Source organism: Pithys albifrons, chromosome 15, assembly GCF_047495875.1.
Source record: "Pithys albifrons albifrons isolate INPA30051 chromosome 15, PitAlb_v1, whole genome shotgun sequence".
NCBI classification, from domain to species: Eukaryota; Metazoa; Chordata; class Aves; order Passeriformes; family Thamnophilidae; genus Pithys; species Pithys albifrons.
The window spans coordinates 17,400,577-17,418,474 of NC_092472.1; the positions used below are offsets into that span (position 1 = coordinate 17,400,577).

A 17,898-nucleotide genomic window follows, 5' to 3' on the forward strand; every position below is an offset into this window, starting at 1 on the left:
CAGCTAATGCTCGACATGTGAATCCCATTTACTTCTTCTCTCTATAACAAATGGCAAGTGTGGGACTGGACTGTTCCTGATTTTATGCTATTTATCTTTCTGATCCATTCCATATTCGTTATCCTTGGTTTTCAGCTACAGTTATAGCCTGTGTGTGCATGAGTGTGTGACCTGCTCTACTTGGGGAAGCACAAGGCACGTCCCCGCTGCCGTGTTCACTTGGTCACCACATGACTTTTTTTTTTTTACTCCTGGGAGGGGAACTTCCAGGGCTTAGGTGCCTGAAACTCCAGAAGTATCCTTGGAAAATTAAAGCGGACCAAGGGCTTAGGGATGAGCTGCGAGCTCAGTGTGCCTGTATCCAGGGAAGCATCTCACAGAGTCCTGCATCCTCCAGCCCGAGCAGCCCTGAGCGCTGTGCGCTGCCTGCCCCGCTGTGCTCGGAGCTGCACACCCACTGCCACACTGAGGTCCTGAAACAGAGAGTGTTTCAGGGAAACAAAAAAAAAAAAAAAAAAAAAAAGGAAAAAAAGTAGCCTCTCCTTGTCCCTGCCCCCTCGGACAAGAGCCCCAACCGAGAGGAAATGAAGAGGGCAGGGGCCGTGTAACCAGGAGCCCGAAGCCGCCCCCCGAGGGAGGCTCTGCCGCGGGGCCGAACCCGGGGATGCCTTGGGCGGCAGGACGGAGGTGCGGAGCGGCCGGCGCCGCCGGACTCCCGGTGCGGGCGGCCCTGCCCCCGGCCCTCCCCCGTCTGCGGCACCCTGGGACGGGGCTGACGTCAGGAGGAGACGGGGAAATCTCCCAAGAAAACCCTGGAGCGGCGGCCGGGGCGCGCACAGCGCCCGCCGGGCCCGGCACCCCGCCGCCGCCGAGCGCACCGCCCGGTGAGTCGCCCCACGCGTGTCAATGCCCCGCGCTCGTCCCGCCCCGCCCCACCCCACCCCACGCGTGTCGCCGCCCGTCCCTCCCGTGCGCCCCGTCCCGCCCCCCACGCGTGCGCTCCGCGCCCCGTCCCGCCCCACGCGCGCCCGTCCCGCGGAGCCCTCCTGCCCCCCGCCCGCACCCCACGGGCCCTCCCGGCTGCTGCGGGGACGCGGCCGGAGGGGCTGGGAAACAAAGCCGAGCCGGGGCGAGCCGGGCCCCGCGCCGCCTCCCGCCCCGCCGCTCCGCGCTCCGTTCCCCGCGCAGCCCTTGACATCTTTATACCGTGTATAAATTCTTTCGCGGCCTCTGCGCTTCGTCAGCTCTGACAAATGCGCTGGGAAAGGCAATTCCAGAGGGGTTACCTCATTTTATAATTTTTTTAATGTGTGTATATGTGTATATATATATATATATATGTATATATATATATTTAATTTTTTTCACCAAACGCACGGCAACACTCGCAGCCTCCAGCGCTGGTACGCGGGACACGGCGCGGCTCGTCCCCGGTGCCCCGGGCAGGGCAGGCCGGCGGAGGCAGCGCCGGGGTCTGCAGCGGTGCCCGGAGCCTCCGACGGCCCTGGCGGGGCGGGAGGTCCCCGGGACGGGCGGGGGTGATGCCGAGGGGTCCTTGGCTGCGCTGCCGCGGTGGAGAGGCGGCTGATCCCGGAGATGCGCAGGGCGGGCAGGCGGGGAGACCCCGGGCCGTCGATGCATTTTTCTTTTCAAAAAAAAATAGTATTCTACAACCCCTCTGCTTTTCTTTCGTTTCGGTTTTTGTGGAGGTTTTTTCCTAATTTAAAAAGTAGGCACCATCTTTGGGAAGTGCATATGTCGCGGATTCCGCGCAGCTCCTGCGGTGGGAGTAAAATCCTGGAAGTGGGGGGAAAAGGCTTTTTTTTCCCTCGTGTTAACCTCGCTTAAATGGATCTGAGGACTCCCCACGGTCATATCATTAGGGGATTTTGTTTTTAACCTCGTGTTAAAAATTTTGTCACTAAGCGATTTTTCTCTCATTGCCATTATTTTCTATTATTGCATTCCTTTTCCCCAAATTTTGCCAACTGCACTGCAGGCGAACACAAAGTCAGAGTCACGAATTGAACATAAAACGATACTGTTGTGCTTGAATTGAGGACCTAGGCATCGTTTGCTTTTCTTCATAACAATTAAAAAATACATACTTTCCACTTAACAAACCAAAGTCCATGTTCTCCAGGTTATTTCCTGCGCCAGCTCCAGCCGCCTGTGTGAAAACTGACATTAACTGAGGTTTACTGCACTGGCAGAACTTCCCCAAAAATCCTTCATTTGCTTGAAATACGAGCAAAGTCCTTGGAAATCCCTCGCTGGAGCCGTGGCCACATTTCCCTGTGAAAGTTTTAGCCGAGTTAGAGGCTCCTGTGACCGAGGCAGTTCTTTCCTATGAAATCTACCGCAAAACAATAACCTGGCGGCTCCACCACCTCTCCTTTACAGTGCGTTTTATTGTTCACGCATGTTTTATTGTGAAAATGTGTATTTCCAAATAGATTGATGTAGATATATGTATTTCTTTCTTATCGGGTTTAGAGAAGGGAGCGCTTTTCTCCCAGAAAATGACCGCAGATGGAACGATTCATTATTTCCATCCCGTGATGAGCAGCTCGGATATACGTTGCTTCTAAATAACAAAAGGGGAGGAGAAAACATTCTCTAGTAAAGCCAAATTCCTTCGTTAGACCGCCTCCTAAACGTGCTAATAAAACTAATTCGTTTTATTTGCCCTGAACTTTTATATCTAACCCAGCGCGCTGATTAGCGCAGCCCTCTGGAAGGCGGTATGTTCCTATCTCTCCCCGAGATGTGCCAGTTAAGATACGGCCGTTCCCACATTGAAACGGGAAAGAAAAGTGTCCTGTGCCTTTATCTCGGCGGTGTTTGCTCCCGGGGCAGCGGAGAGGAGCGGGAGCTGCGCCGAGAGCAGCGCGGGGCCGGCGGGCAGCGGGGCGAGATCAGCCGTTCGGGGGGAAATAAGAAAAGAAAGTCAGAATTAAAAATTAAAAAGAGAGAAAGGAAAGAAAAAAATATTGAAAAGGAAGGGGGGAAGGAAAAATATGAGGTTAAAAATATAAATGAAAAGTATAGAAGGAGGGAAATAAAAATAATGTTGAAGAGAAAATTAATGAACAGAAGGTTAATTATTTTTCTGATTTTGCATCTTAAAGCAGGAAATGTGCGAGTCTTGAGGAGGTTCGCTGTCGTTCTGAGCACATTAAAGAGCTCTGCACATTATTAGAATATTTCAGCCTTTCAGGAAATGTCCTGTTGAAGGGAAATGTGTTTCCCCCATCCAAATGCTGGAGTAATTAAGAGGTTGCTCGGCCGAAACAAGGTGGAGGGAACCCATATGGAAACATAATGTCGTTCATTTCAAACGAAACCTTTTTTTTTCTTTTTTTTCCTGAAGAAGAGTCTTCAGTAAATGCCAACGGAGTGTCCGGGCCTCTGATTATCCTGTTTCAGAGGCATCTTTCTGAGCCCACAAAAGAGCCGCATTTCGGGATCTAAAGATGCACAGAGTAACATGAGCAGGCAGCCCAGCAAACTCCGGTGCCCCTTCCTCCGTCAATTAATCAGAAAAGCATGTTCTCTCTGCCCAGAGAGGGAACTGTGGGGCTATATTGTGATTTTCCCCTCTCTTTCCCCCACCCAGGGGAACAACGCCTGTCTTGAGCTGTCCATCCTCCAGCGTTGTCATTGCAGGGCACTGACACTCTCCTGCTCCCATCAGGTTTATCAGAGATAAACCCAAACCACTGCTAACAGCAAATTCCTATTTGCTTAGAGCAGAGTGCAGTCCTTGTGGTCTGATGGATGCGGGGAGGGCTGGGGGCAGCTCTGGGCAGGGGTGAGATTGTGCTGCCAGGCACTTCGAGGGAAAAAGGCGTTTTCCCAGGTCAGACACCCAGGTGGTTGTTTTATTTTCGGGGTGCGGGTAGGAGAGTGACGGCCGAGAGGAACAAGCTTCATCCCACCACACCCCTGGCCGCTTCCAGCTGCACAAACCCGAATAGGAAAACCGTTTCTCCAGCCGTCAGTCGCTGCATTTCAAGAAAGCCTTGGGGTATCATTTGTATCTGTCAGAAAACATTAAGCCTTCAACTTTTTCATCCCGAGTTTTTGCAAGCGCTGCCTTTGGCTACCGCGCCCGGGGGAGCCCCGGAGCGGGATGCGGGTGGCGGGTGTGGGGGCAGCCCCGGGTGTCCCAGGTGCCCCGGGAAGTGTCGCGGGCCAAACACCCCAAGAAAAACCCATTTTCCCTTTCGTGTTTCGATGGCAGGTAGAGTCGGGGTGGTGGGGCAGGGTCCGCCAAGCCGAGGGAAGCGGAATGGGGCAGGGAGGCAGTGCGAGGCCGGGGGACAGAAAGCGACTGATGGAAAACCCTCCCGCGGAGCATCCGCGTCGCGGAGGGGCCCTGCGTTCCCGCGGAAGGCGGAGGCTTGGCCGACACTCGGAGGGACGAAGCCTGCCGGTCCAAAGGGGCTGATTTCGTTTTGCTCTACTTCTTAGGAAAATTGCTGTCCTGGCTGAGGAGAGGACAGGCCGGCCAGGACCCAGCGTAATTTTCCACCTTCGCCTCCTGAGCGATTTAACACGCGCTTCGAACTGGGTTTCTTCCCTCCCTCTGCTTCCCGCTCCGCCCGGCCTGGAGGGAACCCGGCTCTGCCTCCGGAGGAGGTCGGGGAATTTCGGGACTCCTTTCGCCTCTTGGGGCTTTTCCTCTTTTCCCCTTCAGGCCGCGATTTCGCGGGGAGCGCAGAGCTTTGCCTTGCGCGGGGGCGCAAACGCGGGGCTCCATGTTGTGCGTAAGGGTCATGCTTTCCATTTGGGATGGTGCTATTTTGGGGCAGCACACCCAAGGAACACTACCCCGATGGACACCATCCTCCCGATACACCGCAACAATCACCGCGCCTGCAGCGCGCTCCCTGCTCCGCGGGGCACCGCGCAGTCCTGCCCACACTCCTGAGAGCATCCTCGGCCTCTGCTTCTTCCGACACGCGTGGGAATCCCGCGGGTCAAAGCCACGCACCAGTCAACTCTTGCCCGATGGGCACTTTTTGGATGGTTTCGTTATTAAAAGTTGTTTTCCTGTAGCAGTTCCCGTCTGCTGGATTCTACCACGGGGACACAGGGAAGGATTGGCTGGCTTAGCTTGGGCTTGATTTGGCTGGGATTGCATTGTTTGGGTTTGACTTGGCTTCTTTTGGTTGCCTTCATTGCGGTTTAATTTGGTTTCGTTTGGTCGCATTCGTTGTGGTTAGATTTGGTTTGGTTTGGTTGGTTTGGTTTGGTTTGACTGAGTGAACTTGAGTTTGGTTGAGTTTGGTTTTGTTGGACTGAGTTTGGTTGAGTTTGGTTTTGGTTGGACTGAGTTTGGTTGGGCTTAAGTTGAACAGAATTTGATTGGGTTTGGGTTGGAGAGCTTCTCCCTCCTTTCTTGTCTCACTGCTGCGCTGTTTTCGGAGAGCTTCCCTGTCCTCCTGGGTAGAGGTGCGCTTGGGAGGAGATGTCTTCATTTTTGTAGCAATCCCCGATAATTTATAGACTGAATCTGAGTCTATACAACGCTAATAAATCTGGAAAGGAAAAGTTGGCAGAGACAGAACCTCGCCACCTGATATATGGCCCAGGTGGTTTGGCACTGGCTGCAACCACGGCAGCCAGCCGGGGATGGGAGCCCCTCTCCAAAAGGAGGGACCCCCTCCAGGCACCTGGCTGGCAACACGGCCCGGTCCCCTCGGGGACAGTGGGAGTCCTGCTCTCGGTCAGACTCGTCTCCTCTTCTTCATGGGGCTGTCACCGGCGTGGCCAGCGCTGATTTATTTCCAAGCGCCATCCCTAGCTCTGGGGTTATTTATAGCAGGAGGAAGCGGAGCGGTTTATTTGCGGGCTTCCAGCCTTTTACAGATCCCTGACGCAGCCCCGGGCCGGGGGGAGCCTGAGCGCGGTGGCTGCGCTGGCGCGGAGCGGGGCTGCTCCCCAGCCAGCCCCACGCGGAGGGTTCCCACGCAAAGTCTTCCTGCCACCCGTGTCCCCACTGGAGCTCCGCGGGTCGCACTCGGCCCCGGCCTGGCCCTCCCTCGGCCTCTCCCCGGCCCTTCCCACGCCCACGCAGGTCGCGGCTCCCCAGGAGTGTCCTGGCAGGGTCTGGCGGCCGGCAGGGTCCCCACGGCCGGGCTGCTGCAGCCTTTCCTCCCTTCTCGCATCTCCCTCCGGCCCCCGGTGATGCGGGGAGAGAAAGGGGGCCCCCAGCCCAGTGACCCCATCCCGCCCAGTGACCCCAGCCCGCCAGCCCGCTTTCAAGTCCCGGGAAGCGCAGCCGGCTCCGAGTGGGCCATCAAGGCTTGTCTTGGGTTGTGGCCTGGCTGAAAGGTGAGACGTGACGTCAGGGAGGCAAAGAATGACGTCACGCGAATGGAATTGCGACGCTGCGCCTGGTGGAAGGGTTTGCCAGCGGAAAGGTGTCCTTGCCATCCTGAAGCGGAGGGAGCTTGGCAGGGAGGAGAAAAAACAAAGCGCGGATCTGGAGGTGACTGCCCTGCCGTTGCACTTTGTTGTCACGACATGTGTCACGACCAACAACGAAAATAACCGAGTGGATTTGCTCTGTGCGGCTCGGAGATAGAGGATGCCCTTAAATCCACAAAGGAGTATGAAAGATGCACCGAAGACAGATATATGATACAGATTAGTGATATATAAAATATAGATTATATCTATATAGGATATAGATGTATGCTCCCCCTGCAGACCCGTGCACAGGTGTGCGGTAAATGCCTGACCCCCAGCGCGGCCCAGGCGCGGACACTCGTGGGGGCGGTCAGGGAGGAACCAAGCGCTGCTCCGGTTCCCGAGGGCCGGGAGCGGCAGTGCCAGCCTGTTACTCTCTGTTTAAAGCTGGTGTCGGGGGATGGAAGGGCATCATCTGCCCGCGGACACCTCAGGAGGACCGGGGGGACTGTTGCCCTGGGAGGCATCCAGACCCCGCATTACCGCGGCCATCGCCTTGGCGGAACACGTCAGTGCCCGGGCTGAGCTTTTCCTCTTGCCCGGCCGATAGGAATTGAGCCCAGAACGAATTTTTAAAAACTGAATCTTATAGAGCATGACAAAACCAGTAAATTTGGTGCATTTAAAAAAAAGTACATTAAAAAGAACGGAAAATGCCTCCCCCTGTTCCGAGGCTTCTGTGAGCAGTGAGTTTGAAATAGCCGGAGCGGAGCCGGGCTGTTGGCAGCGTCATGGAATCAGAAACAGCCAGGCTGGAAAAGACCCTTAAGACCATCGAGTCCCACCGCCTCCCTTCAGCTCACATGGAGGGCGGGAGAGCCCCGCAGACCGGCCCCGGGTCAGCCGCCCACGGAAATAAAGGGGAAAAAATTACTGTGGAGGATCTCGAACATGGTGCACATTCGCAATCTATTCACCTCCCTCCTGCTTGGGAGAAAGGCCGCCCCCACTTCTTGCTTCTCCCCCGGCAGGAGGTCTCCATCCTTCCCCTGCCGTGGGCTCCTGCATCAGCTGAGCCCGTTGAATCCCAGAGACCCTGGTAAATATTTGCATTTTAAACCAAGTCCATCTTTAGCAGCCGCGGGGTTGTCTGGTTCACCTTGGATGCTCGAGATTCCCAGTTTGCAGACTCCTGAGCGAAGTCCAGCCGGGAGGGGAGGGCAAGCAGGGCATCAAAATGTCACTAAAAAGCCGTAAGAACAACAAAACAACAAAAACCAAAACCAACTAAACAAGAAAAACCAAACCCGAGAGAATTCAGGAGAGTTGACCCTGACAGCACCCACCTGTACATCCCCTGAACTGCAAAAGGCCAGAAGTGAAGGAGTTGGGAGTTTGGGGCTCCCCCCTCCTGGAGTTCCCGGGTTTTGCGGGCCCGGATCAATCACCCCAGAGGGGTCGGAAAAAGCCTGCGCGGTTGGAGTAGTGCTTCCCTCCACTTTTCCATAAACCAGTTCAAAAGTTCTCTCCCACATCTTTACTTGATTTGAAAGCAAAATAGAGTGTCAGGATAGATCAGTTAAAGTGAGTTGAGAAAGTAGGGAGGAGAGAAGGTCCCTTCCCTAGGCGGTCACAGCCAGGGTCCTTCTCCCCTTTCCCCTCACCCCCTTCCCCTGTTCCCACCTTCCTTCCCCCGTGGGTTTTTCCACTTCGCCAAACACCGAGGTGTTATCCGGGAAGGCTCAAGGCCATATCCCGGCCTGCGCGGGCAACACCGGGGACCGGTCCCGCTCCACAAGCCCCTGCACCGGGACAGGACACACCGGTGACCGCTGCAGGAGACGGAGAATGAGGATGGGGGTCTCCCACCCCCTCCCCGCAGGTTGCCCCGGCCCTCGGACTGGCAGAGCCGCAGACACCCTTCCCGAGGGTCAACGCAAGTTCGGCTGCGGCAGGAAAATTATTTGTTATTAATCATGTGCTGAAAGATGATGTGATCGGAGCGATGGCGCTGCCTCTGCTCCCCGGGCTGCGCTCCCCCGGCCGCCGGGCAGGGCCCGAGCCGCATTGCTACAACTCCCTCAGCCTGAAACAAACGTTAAAAAAGGTTAAAACCAGCTCAGACACAGCCCACAGCCCCCCTCCAGGAACATGTTCCCTGCGGGACTGAAACACGCCCTGGGGTCGCTCAGCCCCCCGCATTGATGCTGAGGAGTGCGCTGGGTGCGCATCCTCTGCGGGGTGCGGAGGTTGCGCGGGCCATGAGGCCCAGCCGGGAAAGGTGCGGGGACACCCGTGGGAGTGCCGCGCTGCGCGAGGGCGCAACCTGCGCGCTGCCGGCTGGCAGGGCACACCACGGAGGGGGGCGGACTGGAAGGGTTGTGAGGGCGGGGGGGGGAAATCCCGAGAGGATTTTCCACCTTTCCATTCGTTTGTGGAATATTTTTTAATACATCACCGAGTTTGGAGGAGGCGGCGGGTGAGGGGAAGGAGGAGGGAGGGCACCCCCGGAGGAGCCGCGGCCGGGCGGCGGGGGCCGGGCAGGGGCGCGGGGGCCGCGGTTCTGGCCGCGGGCGCGCAAGGAGCGCGGATGGTGCGGAGCGAGGAGGCAGGTCCCGCGCGGCCGGGCTGGGCCAGCGCTAGATGGAGTGATGCATGAGCGAGACGGGGAGGTTTTAACCTTCAGGGGGAGGAGCCCCGTTTAACTACAGGCATTTGTTCTAGGGCAGGTCACTTTAATCTCTTTAGCTTTAAACTGTCCAACTCGCAACTCGCGTTTCTCTATAAGGGATCTTTACCACTTCCCTGCCTATGCGGCCGGAGCGCCGTGTCTCTCCCCAGCAGACAACCGCCTTCCAGGCACTGCCCAGACTGCTTCCGACACCCTTAAAATAATACTGTTAGTAATAAGTGGATTTGCTTTTGTTTTTTGTTGATTTTTTTTCTTCCTTAAAAAAAAAGCTCCTTGTTCCTTTCTGTGTGGAATAAACACCTGCAAACTCCCCCAGGCAGCCCGGCGCCCCTGCCATGGATTCCTTTAAAGGTGGAATGAATTTGGAGAGACTGCCCGAGAGCTTGAGACCCCAACCCTCCCATGACATGGCTTCCAGCTTCCATTTGCAAAGATCCTCGGAACCCAGAGACCCGATCGACAACTCAGCCAGTGAATCCTCCGACACGGAGGTGCCAGGTAACCCTCCCCCCCGCGCCCCCCGCGGCCCCGGCCCTCTCCCCCCGCATTGCCTCCCCCTCCCCACCGCATTTTCCCTTCGCGGGGCAGCCGGGGGTGCTGTGCCCGCACCCCCCGCGCAACCAGAGTCGATGGAGGGACAAGGGGGAGCAAGAGCTGCCCGTGATACCGGCGGGTCCATCCCGAGAGAGCCTCGGGAACCGGAGCGGGGGGCAGAGGCCCTTCTGGAGCTGCCGCTCCCGCCGTGCCCGGCTCTGACAGCCCTTCGGGAGGACACACATGGCTCCCCAACCTCATCCCAGGAGCTGCTTTTTTTTTTTAATAAAAAGCACAGTTATTAATTGATAGGGTCGGGAGGAAGGGGGGCTCTTCGGGGAGTGCGGTTTTGCTGGATGTTTCTGAAATAATGTCAGCTTTTGCCCGGGTTTATTTTCCAGCTCTGGTGGTGCAGAGATGGAAAAAGATCCCTCTGTCAGAGAAAAAAAAAAATTAAAAAGAAAGAAAAGGCCGGCAGAACCGGAGAGGCAACGTGGGGCCAAGGCAGTCAGCACGGGTCGCCGCAGAGGGGATGTGCGCGCCCGCGGAGAGGTTTCCGCGGAGTCTGCACCCTTTCCCTGAGGGAAAGGACCCCCGCAGGAAAGGGAAGGGTCCCCGTGCCCTGACCACCAAGTGTGAAGGCTTCAGGGAACGCTGTGGTCTCCCAGATTGGATTTAATTAAAATAACATTTCTAGAATGACAAGGGGAAAGTAGAAGAGAGGAACAAAAGTTTCAGGAAGGAGCATGATACTCCTTCTCCAGCCATAGCTTTCCAGAGGGAGATTATGTTTCATTAATTTTCATTTTTTAACAGCTATTGTTGCTCTTTGGAGTTTTAGCGTGTCCCATAACCCAGAGAGTGGCTGTAGCAAGAGTCGGACCCGAAGTGGCACTCGGTGATAAAGAGGGTTTGGGTTGTGCCTCCAACCTGATTCGCAAACAAAGTTAGGGACCGGCGTCTGGAAGGGACTCTGAGATTAGAGGGGATTATTGGAGATTAGAGAGGGAGATTTGCTCCATTTTGCCCTACCCCTGTGTGTGACCCTCGGTGCTGCAGGAGGGCTGAGAACCTGCTTACTTTTCTTCTCGGAGAAGCTGCAAAACGCATTTAGATTGCAATATTTTTTTAAATGGAAAAAAAAGGTACGAAAGCCAATTAAAGATGCTTTGCCTTGCGGTTTGGAATTGTATCACAGCTCTGAGCTGAGGCCGGATTTTTAGGAAAGATTTGGAAGGGTTAGAGCCGGCACTGGGCGAGGGGCCGCGGCCGGAGCCCATCGCGACCACCGCCGCTTCCCGATCGCCCCCCGCTCACTCTCGGCCCGGTTTATCCGAGCTATTCTCAGCCGAAAGCGGCAGGATTTGTTTTGGCGGGGCTTCCTTTGGTTTCTGTTTCCCCGCCGCCGCCAGGCCGTGCGGCTCGGCCGGTCTGGGGCCCGGGGGCGAAGGGGTCTGTGCTGCAGAGGCCTTGGTTGCGCCGCAAACCCCTTAGAGCCATCGCCCCATTTTGGGGGTCCACTGAGCCGGCTGGGTTCTCTCGCACCCTCACCCCTTTCCCCGTGGAGGGTGCTGAGTGAGCAGCGATTCAAGGGTGACTTTGCAAGGACGAGTCCTCCTGGGCTCTGGACTCAGTCCGCGATTATTTTTAGACTCCCACTTACCTCGCAGAGGTCGGAGCTGCAGAAATGCCTCCTGGGCCCGGCGGCGGCGGGAGAAAACCCTCTAAAAGGGGGTTAAAAAATCCTAAAAGGAAGGAAAAAAACCCAACAACTCTAAAAGGGCAAACTCGCAGCAGAGTTTCCCTCCTGTAGCAGCCGGACCAAGGCCGGGGGTGCCCCCGCACGGCCCGGCCGCACCTTTCCCGCTCCGCCGGGGCCCAGCCCGGGAGCACATTTTTCGTTCAGGGCCTTCGGTCCGTCCCCGAGCTCTTCAATCGGGACAAACGAGGCCGAAACTCGGGCTGGGAGAGCCAGCGAGCCCGTTACGAAAGGGGAGTGGGGCTCCGTCCTCTGCTTCCAGTTCGCGCAAATCCTGGCCGAGAAAATCCTCCTGTTTTGTTTTTTTTTTCTTTCTTTCGATATGATTTTTGCGGAGGGCTTCGCTCAGCCTCGTGTTAAAATAAACACCAAAATCCTAAATGAGGCAGAATAAAATAATAATAATAAAAAGAGAATGAAGCGGTGGAGCGGAGAGGGGCCTTTTGCAATTAATTGCTCCTGGATTTTCCACTCCTGCCCTTCCAAAGTTTCCTGTCGCGGCCGAGCACAACAAAGACAATGGAGCAAAGATCGCGCCTTGGGTTGGAGGGAGCGAGAAGGTGCCGTGAAAAGGCGCAGCGGCCGGTGCTGCGGGGACCTCGCTCCCCACCAATGCGCTCACCCATCGGGCGCTCTTCGACAGGCTCTGGGGGTCCCTCCCGCTCCTCCCTGGGTGCCCTGGGCCCGGCAGAGCTCCGTGCTCCTTCCCCAGGCGTCCCGGGAAAGGCCGGGATGCGCTGCGGGGCGCTCGGTGGGTTCAGGGCCCGGTAGGACACGAGTGGGTGCCCCCACGAGTCCCTCCATTGCGGCCGGCAGGGCTTGGTGCGGGGCGGGGGTGCCTGGCTTTGTGTGTCTGCTGAAAAAAAAACCCAAATCAAAGCAGAACAACACAAAACAAAACAAAACAAAAGAAAGAAAACAAACAAACCATCCCCATCCCGACTTCCTCGCAGAAAAGGAGCGCAGTGGCGAGCAGAAAAACGAGGACGGGGCCGCCGATGACCCGGCGAAGAAGAAGAAGCAGCGGCGGCAGCGGACCCACTTCACCAGCCAGCAGCTGCAGGAGCTGGAGGCGACGTTCCAGAGGAACCGCTACCCCGACATGAGCATGCGGGAGGAGATCGCCGTCTGGACCAACCTCACCGAGCCTCGAGTGCGGGTAAGAGGGGCGCCAGCCCCGCCGGGAGCGAACGGGAGGGCTCGGGGAAACTGCCTCGTCTGGGAGCGCCGCGGCCTTTTGCAGCAGCGCCTGGATGGTCCGGGCTGGGTTTTAGTCACCAAAATTGGGATCCAGGCAGGAGAACAGAAATTCAGCTCGCGGCCGCGGGGGCGATGCTGCCCGGAGCGGGCCGCGACCGCCGGCCCAGCACTGGGGAACAGCTCGGCAGTGGGCGGCGAGCGGGGCAGGCACAGCGAGAGGTCGGGTTGGGAAAGGGCCTGACTGTGCAGGAAAGAACCCCCCAGAGGGGAACGAAACCCCGTGCGAAGATGGAGCAATCCGTCATCCGAGCCATTTCCCCTTGCTCTGGTTATTCCCAATAATCGCACGGGCCGTGTCCCAACAGACCGCTGCTCGATGCTGTTGGGGCGGAAGGATTGAGAGACCCAGTCCCCTCCCGGCCGAGCATCTCCCGCGGCCGCGGGGGCCGAAAGCGAAGGGCAAGGGCTCAGGAGGGGCCGCAAAGTCAATACGCGCTGAAGACGCAAACTTGTATCGCGAAGGCGCTTGGGTTTTACACGCCTCGGAGCCAATGCCACCATACATATATTTATGGTGTAAATATATATATATATGGTGTGTATATATTTATGGTATATATATTTTATATATATATTTGGTATATATATATATATATATTTGGTATATATATATGCGCCCCTCTTAGCTGAACTCGAGGCTCGGTGATGTTGGTCCACACAGTGAGATATGTGTGTGTGTGTGGATATATATATATATTTGTGTGTGTGTCTATATACACATAAGCACACATATAACCTCGGCAGTTCCTCTGAGAGAATTATGAGTGAAGGATCCTGTCAAAGAGTGACCAGGCCGAAGCGGCCTGGGCTTTATCGATTTATCTCTGTGTCTGGCTCTCTCCATCTCCCCTTTGTTTTTTCCCCCCACGGGTCATTTCCCCTCGCGGTTTCGGTCGTGGTCGCGCACCCCTGGACCGCGGGCTGAGCCAGGAAAAACGGGAACCGCGGAGCGAAGCCCTGCCGCCCAAAAATCCATCTTCTCTTTTATTTTTAATTTTTTTTTCTTGGCAATTAAACCTCGACTGACCAAATTGGATTACAGAGATTCTGCTTTAAACCATTAAAGAGTAAACACCCATCTGAAACAAGGGAAATGCGTCTGAAAGCATTGTCTTAATTGAGTTTAAAACAAAACAAAGCCCGAGCATTAATACTGATGGAATATTTCAGAGAGCAAATAAAACTAAAATATGAGTTGCAATTAACTCGATTTCGTTCACCCTCTGTGTGGAGATGTTTGGGTTTGATGTTCTAAGATTGCAGATTGCAAATCTAACCTTAATTTGCTATGAGGGCCTTCCTTTAAAATGTCTAGGAGCCATAATTAAAACTATTACCCTCATTTTCAGGAAATTCCTGTCTGGAAGCACCTTCCGAGGAGTATATTACACGTTTTGAACATGTTGGCTTTCGTTTCCTATTTATACAGGATTCTTTTTATTATTGTTATTTTTTAAAATAGACTCTGCCATCCGTTCCCCCACGAAGTTTTCATCCTCGAGACTGATGTTTTATAGTAGTTGCGCCATTTCTGCCCCGGGAGGGGAGGCCCCAAGAGGGGTACCCGCCCCCGCCGCGGCCCCGGAGGGAGCGGGGCCGGGGCTCCGGTGTCCGCAGGGAGCCCGAGGGCCCCGGCTCGGTGGGACAAAGCCGGAGAACGGTGGGGAGGATGCTGCAAGGGAGGTTCGCAGGCTGGGCACAGGCGGCAGGCAGAAGGATACTGATTTTTAACCTGGAAAAAGAATTTGGGGGCTGCCCGGCTTCCATTATGGGGGGCTCAAACGCTTTCCGAGGCCTGGAAAAAATATTTAAACAATAAGAGAAAAATTGGATCAGGTTTTTGCATCGAACACCAGGAACAGCCCCGCTCCTCTGTTCCCTACTCAGGGCTGTAAATTCTCGTTAGATATAAAGACAGAGACTGCATCTATCCGAGGGCGATGTAGGGATCGATTTTTTTTTTTCCAACCTAAACATACTAATCCAATCCCCTTTTTTATGATCTGTAACAGGGGACTTTTATTACACGGCATTAGCGTTCGGAAACGCGGCAGAGCCGGGGCGAGCCGGCCCTAATCAGAGAGGGCCGTGCCTTCGCTCCCGCCTGGCTCCGGGAAAGGGGCGGCGGGGGGCACTGGGGGTGCGGAGGGACGCGGACACCCGCGCAGGCACCCATCGCACAGAGCTGGCTGCGCGCATCCCGCCTGGCGCATCCCGCTGAACAGAGAGGGATGCGCGCAGAGCCCGATGTGAGCGCAGGCACCCTGCGGAGCGTCCCACGGGGGCGGGAGGCTGCGGGGAGAGGCGATTCGGGGTCGCGGAGCCTCCTCTGGCATCCCGGTGAGGCTGTGGGGCCGGGAGGGAGCCGGCGCTGAGCTGCGGGTGCCTGCGCTGCCCGGCGCACGGTCGGCGGGTAGGGGGGCAGATGTGGCCCTGCACTCACCGAGTCGTGTCCGTCCCCCCTCCCCACGCAGGTCTGGTTCAAGAACCGCCGAGCCAAGTGGAGAAAGCGGGAGCGGAACCAGCAGATGGACCTGTGCAAGAACGGCTACGTGCCGCAGTTCAGCGGGCTGATGCAGCCCTACGACGACATGTACGCCGGGTACCCCTACAACAACTGGGCCACCAAAAGCCTCACTCCGGCGCCGCTCTCCACCAAGAGCTTCACCTTCTTCAACTCCATGAGCCCCCTCTCCTCGCAGTCCATGTTCTCGGCGCCCAGCAGCATCCCCTCCATGAACATGCCCTCCAGTATGGGCCACTCGGGCGTGCCGGGCATGGCCAACTCCGGCCTCAACAACATCAACAACATCAGCGGCTCCTCGCTCAACTCGGCCATGTCCTCGCCGGCCTGTCCCTACGGGCCACCGGGCTCGCCCTACAGCGTCTACCGGGACACTTGCAACTCCAGCTTAGCCAGCCTCAGACTGAAATCAAAGCAGCACTCCAGTTTCGGCTACAGCAGTTTGCAGAGCCCCGGCTCTAGTCTAAACGCCTGTCAGTACAACAGTTGACGGACTTGACACAAACCACCTCCGACAAAGCACCGCCGACAAAGCAAAGCAGAAGCAAAGCGACGTTTAACGGAAAAGAAAAAAAAATTAAACACCATGATGATTAAAAGCAAAACCCCATCAAGTGAGAAAGGGAAAAAAAATAAAACGAAGCACCCCAATAAAAAAACAAAAAAAGCCCCAAAAGCTCCGAGAACTTCAACTGTCTAGAAAAAAGAAACATTATTGCAAACCAGTGATGCAACCAGCGCTTTAAAAATGTACAAAATTAAAAAAAATAATAATAACCCCATCAAAAACCGTTAAAGGACCAGAAAACTTTTGCAAGAGACACCGAAATCTGGTACATGGATGAGTTGCAATTTTTTTTCTCTGGATTATGCGGGTTGTATGTGTTTACTTGAACTTGCACAGGAGTCGGTAAGGCGGCCGCTGCCCCGCGGGGAGGGCGGCAGGAGGGGACGCCTCGGTGGTAAGAGCTGGTGGGACGGTTCTTGGCCGCTTGTCGCACGGGAAGAGTTTGGTTAATGTTTACCACTGAGAAACAGAATCACACTCGGAAAAAAAAATAAACGGTGGGAGGGGATAGGGGAGGAAAAAAAATATAAATCGCAGAGTACAGTCTGCGGGGAAAAAATGGTTAAAATATTAGGTATGAAACTATTAAAAATAATAATGACAAGGGTCAACCACTTATATAAGGTTATATTTATATCTGCAGTTGCATTGTGCCGGATCATTGTCCTTGGCCGTTGAATAAACTGTTTTTAAAATGCATGATTCTTGATGTTTTTTCTTTAGTTGGAAGCTATAATCCAGTCATTCCTGGTACTAAGCAGCTCAAGGTTCCTACCTCTTCATCCTTTCCAAAAGACTGCAGTATCCCCGGTTGTGAGAGAGCACAGAAACCCTTCAGTGATGTGAAAACCGTTCATCTGTTTCCCCATCCAAAGTCTTATCCTGATAATGAAATTATCATTCATCTTTATTTAAATGCAGGGGGTGTTTTTTCTTTTGAAAAAGTAAAACCGAAAATCAACCCCCTTTTACAGAGTCTAGGAAAAAAAAAAAAGACGAAAAACAGTCTGTTATGAAGTGATTTCAGATACTGCATCTCTGCTAGAGAAACAGCGAGCCTCGGCGTCCGGAAAGGTTCTTAGCAAAGCTGAAAGCGTTCCTTGCTTTTCTAAATGTGAAGGAAAAACAAGGAAGCAAAAAAAAAAATCTTAAGGTGTTATTATCTTAAGGTGTTATTATGTAAATGTAGATACTTTTACAAGTGCTTGTTGGCAAAAAAAAAAAAAAAGAAAAAACAAACATGGAAATTATAAATATGATTTTTATTAATACGCATACAAAACGCATATGAAGTTTAATTGCAGGCATATTTGTTGCTTATTTTTGTCGATACTTATTACCTGTAGGTGACAAAGAAACATAAAATGCACACGGTACTTCTTTCCCAGTGTATTTCACACCTGTGGTAAACGTTACGCTGGATGTTTCAATTATGCTGTTGTGGATAAGGATGCAGTATATATATTGTTTTATAAGTTATGTTTTGTGATTTTTTTTTCAAAATTAAGAGCATGGGAATAAAAAAGAAAACTTAAAAAAAAAAAACTAAACCGAAACGAAATCCAGAAATGCCTTTAATGTTTTTTTCTGACTGTGTTTAAGAGAGTGACCAAACAACAAGAAAAGCAGCTTTCTGCCTCTCTGTCCCCCTCCCTATGGTAGCATTTTAGGAAGGGCCCCCCACGCTTCCCCCGGTAATTGCGCCGTCTCCCCGTGTTCCCCCCAGCGCCCCGGCAGGGAGGGACCCCCTGTCCCTGCCCCCCCAGGGGCAACGCCGGCAATGGAAACCCTCCCCACCTCTCATTTAGTGGCACACCCTTCCCGCTGTTTGCCGGGACTGGAGATCCAGCTCTCCTTGCTGCCGCATTGCTGCTCCCACCGAACCCCAAAGCTCCGAGCCCTGGCTCGGTTTTTTTCCTCCCCAAAAGTTTATCTCCGCACCCAGGAGGGTCGCAGTCCTGGCACCGCTCCTTCCCCCCGAGCCGTTCGTCCCGTTTTGCTGAGGTGCGTCTTTCTCTTGTTCCTCCAAATTCTCTGACATCCTGAATATTAAAGGTTGTTCGATTAATTTCCAGCCCCCTCCCCTCAAGGTTTTGCAAGCACAAACCCCTCTAATTTCATTACTATTTAATTACTATTCT

General features: G+C 54.4%; 1 protein-coding gene across 3 annotated transcripts; it reads left to right on the forward strand.

The window, feature by feature from the left end:
- Window positions 1-801: 801 nt before the first annotated feature.
- On the forward strand, window positions 802-17,384 carry PITX1 (paired like homeodomain 1). 3 transcript variants are annotated; one of them, XM_071570072.1, is made up of 4 exons: window positions 802-884; window positions 9,429-9,610; window positions 12,359-12,564; window positions 15,140-17,384. In XM_071570072.1, the coding sequence occupies exons 2-4, from the start codon at window positions 9,448-9,450 to the stop codon at window positions 15,677-15,679; spliced, it is 909 nt and encodes a 302-aa protein (XP_071426173.1). In that variant the 5' UTR covers window positions 802-884; window positions 9,429-9,447; the 3' UTR covers window positions 15,680-17,384. The 3 variants fall into 3 exon arrangements, with proteins under 3 accessions (XP_071426173.1, XP_071426174.1, XP_071426175.1); XM_071570073.1 differs by having other exon boundaries at window positions 809-884; window positions 9,433-9,610; XM_071570074.1 differs by lacking the exon at window positions 802-884 and adding an exon at window positions 9,184-9,319.
- The last annotated feature ends 514 nt before the right edge of the window (window positions 17,385-17,898 follow it).

Coding starts and splice junctions, on each gene's coding strand:
- PITX1 (XM_071570072.1), top strand. CDS start 9,448: ATGGATTCCTTTAAAGGTGGAATGAATTTGGAGAGACTGCCCGAGAGC. Junction 9,611..12,358: donor CTCCGACACGGAGGTGCCAG/GTAACCCTCCCC, acceptor ACTTCCTCGCAG/AAAAGGAGCGCAGTGGCGAG. Junction 12,565..15,139: donor TCACCGAGCCTCGAGTGCGG/GTAAGAGGGGCG, acceptor CTCCCCACGCAG/GTCTGGTTCAAGAACCGCCG.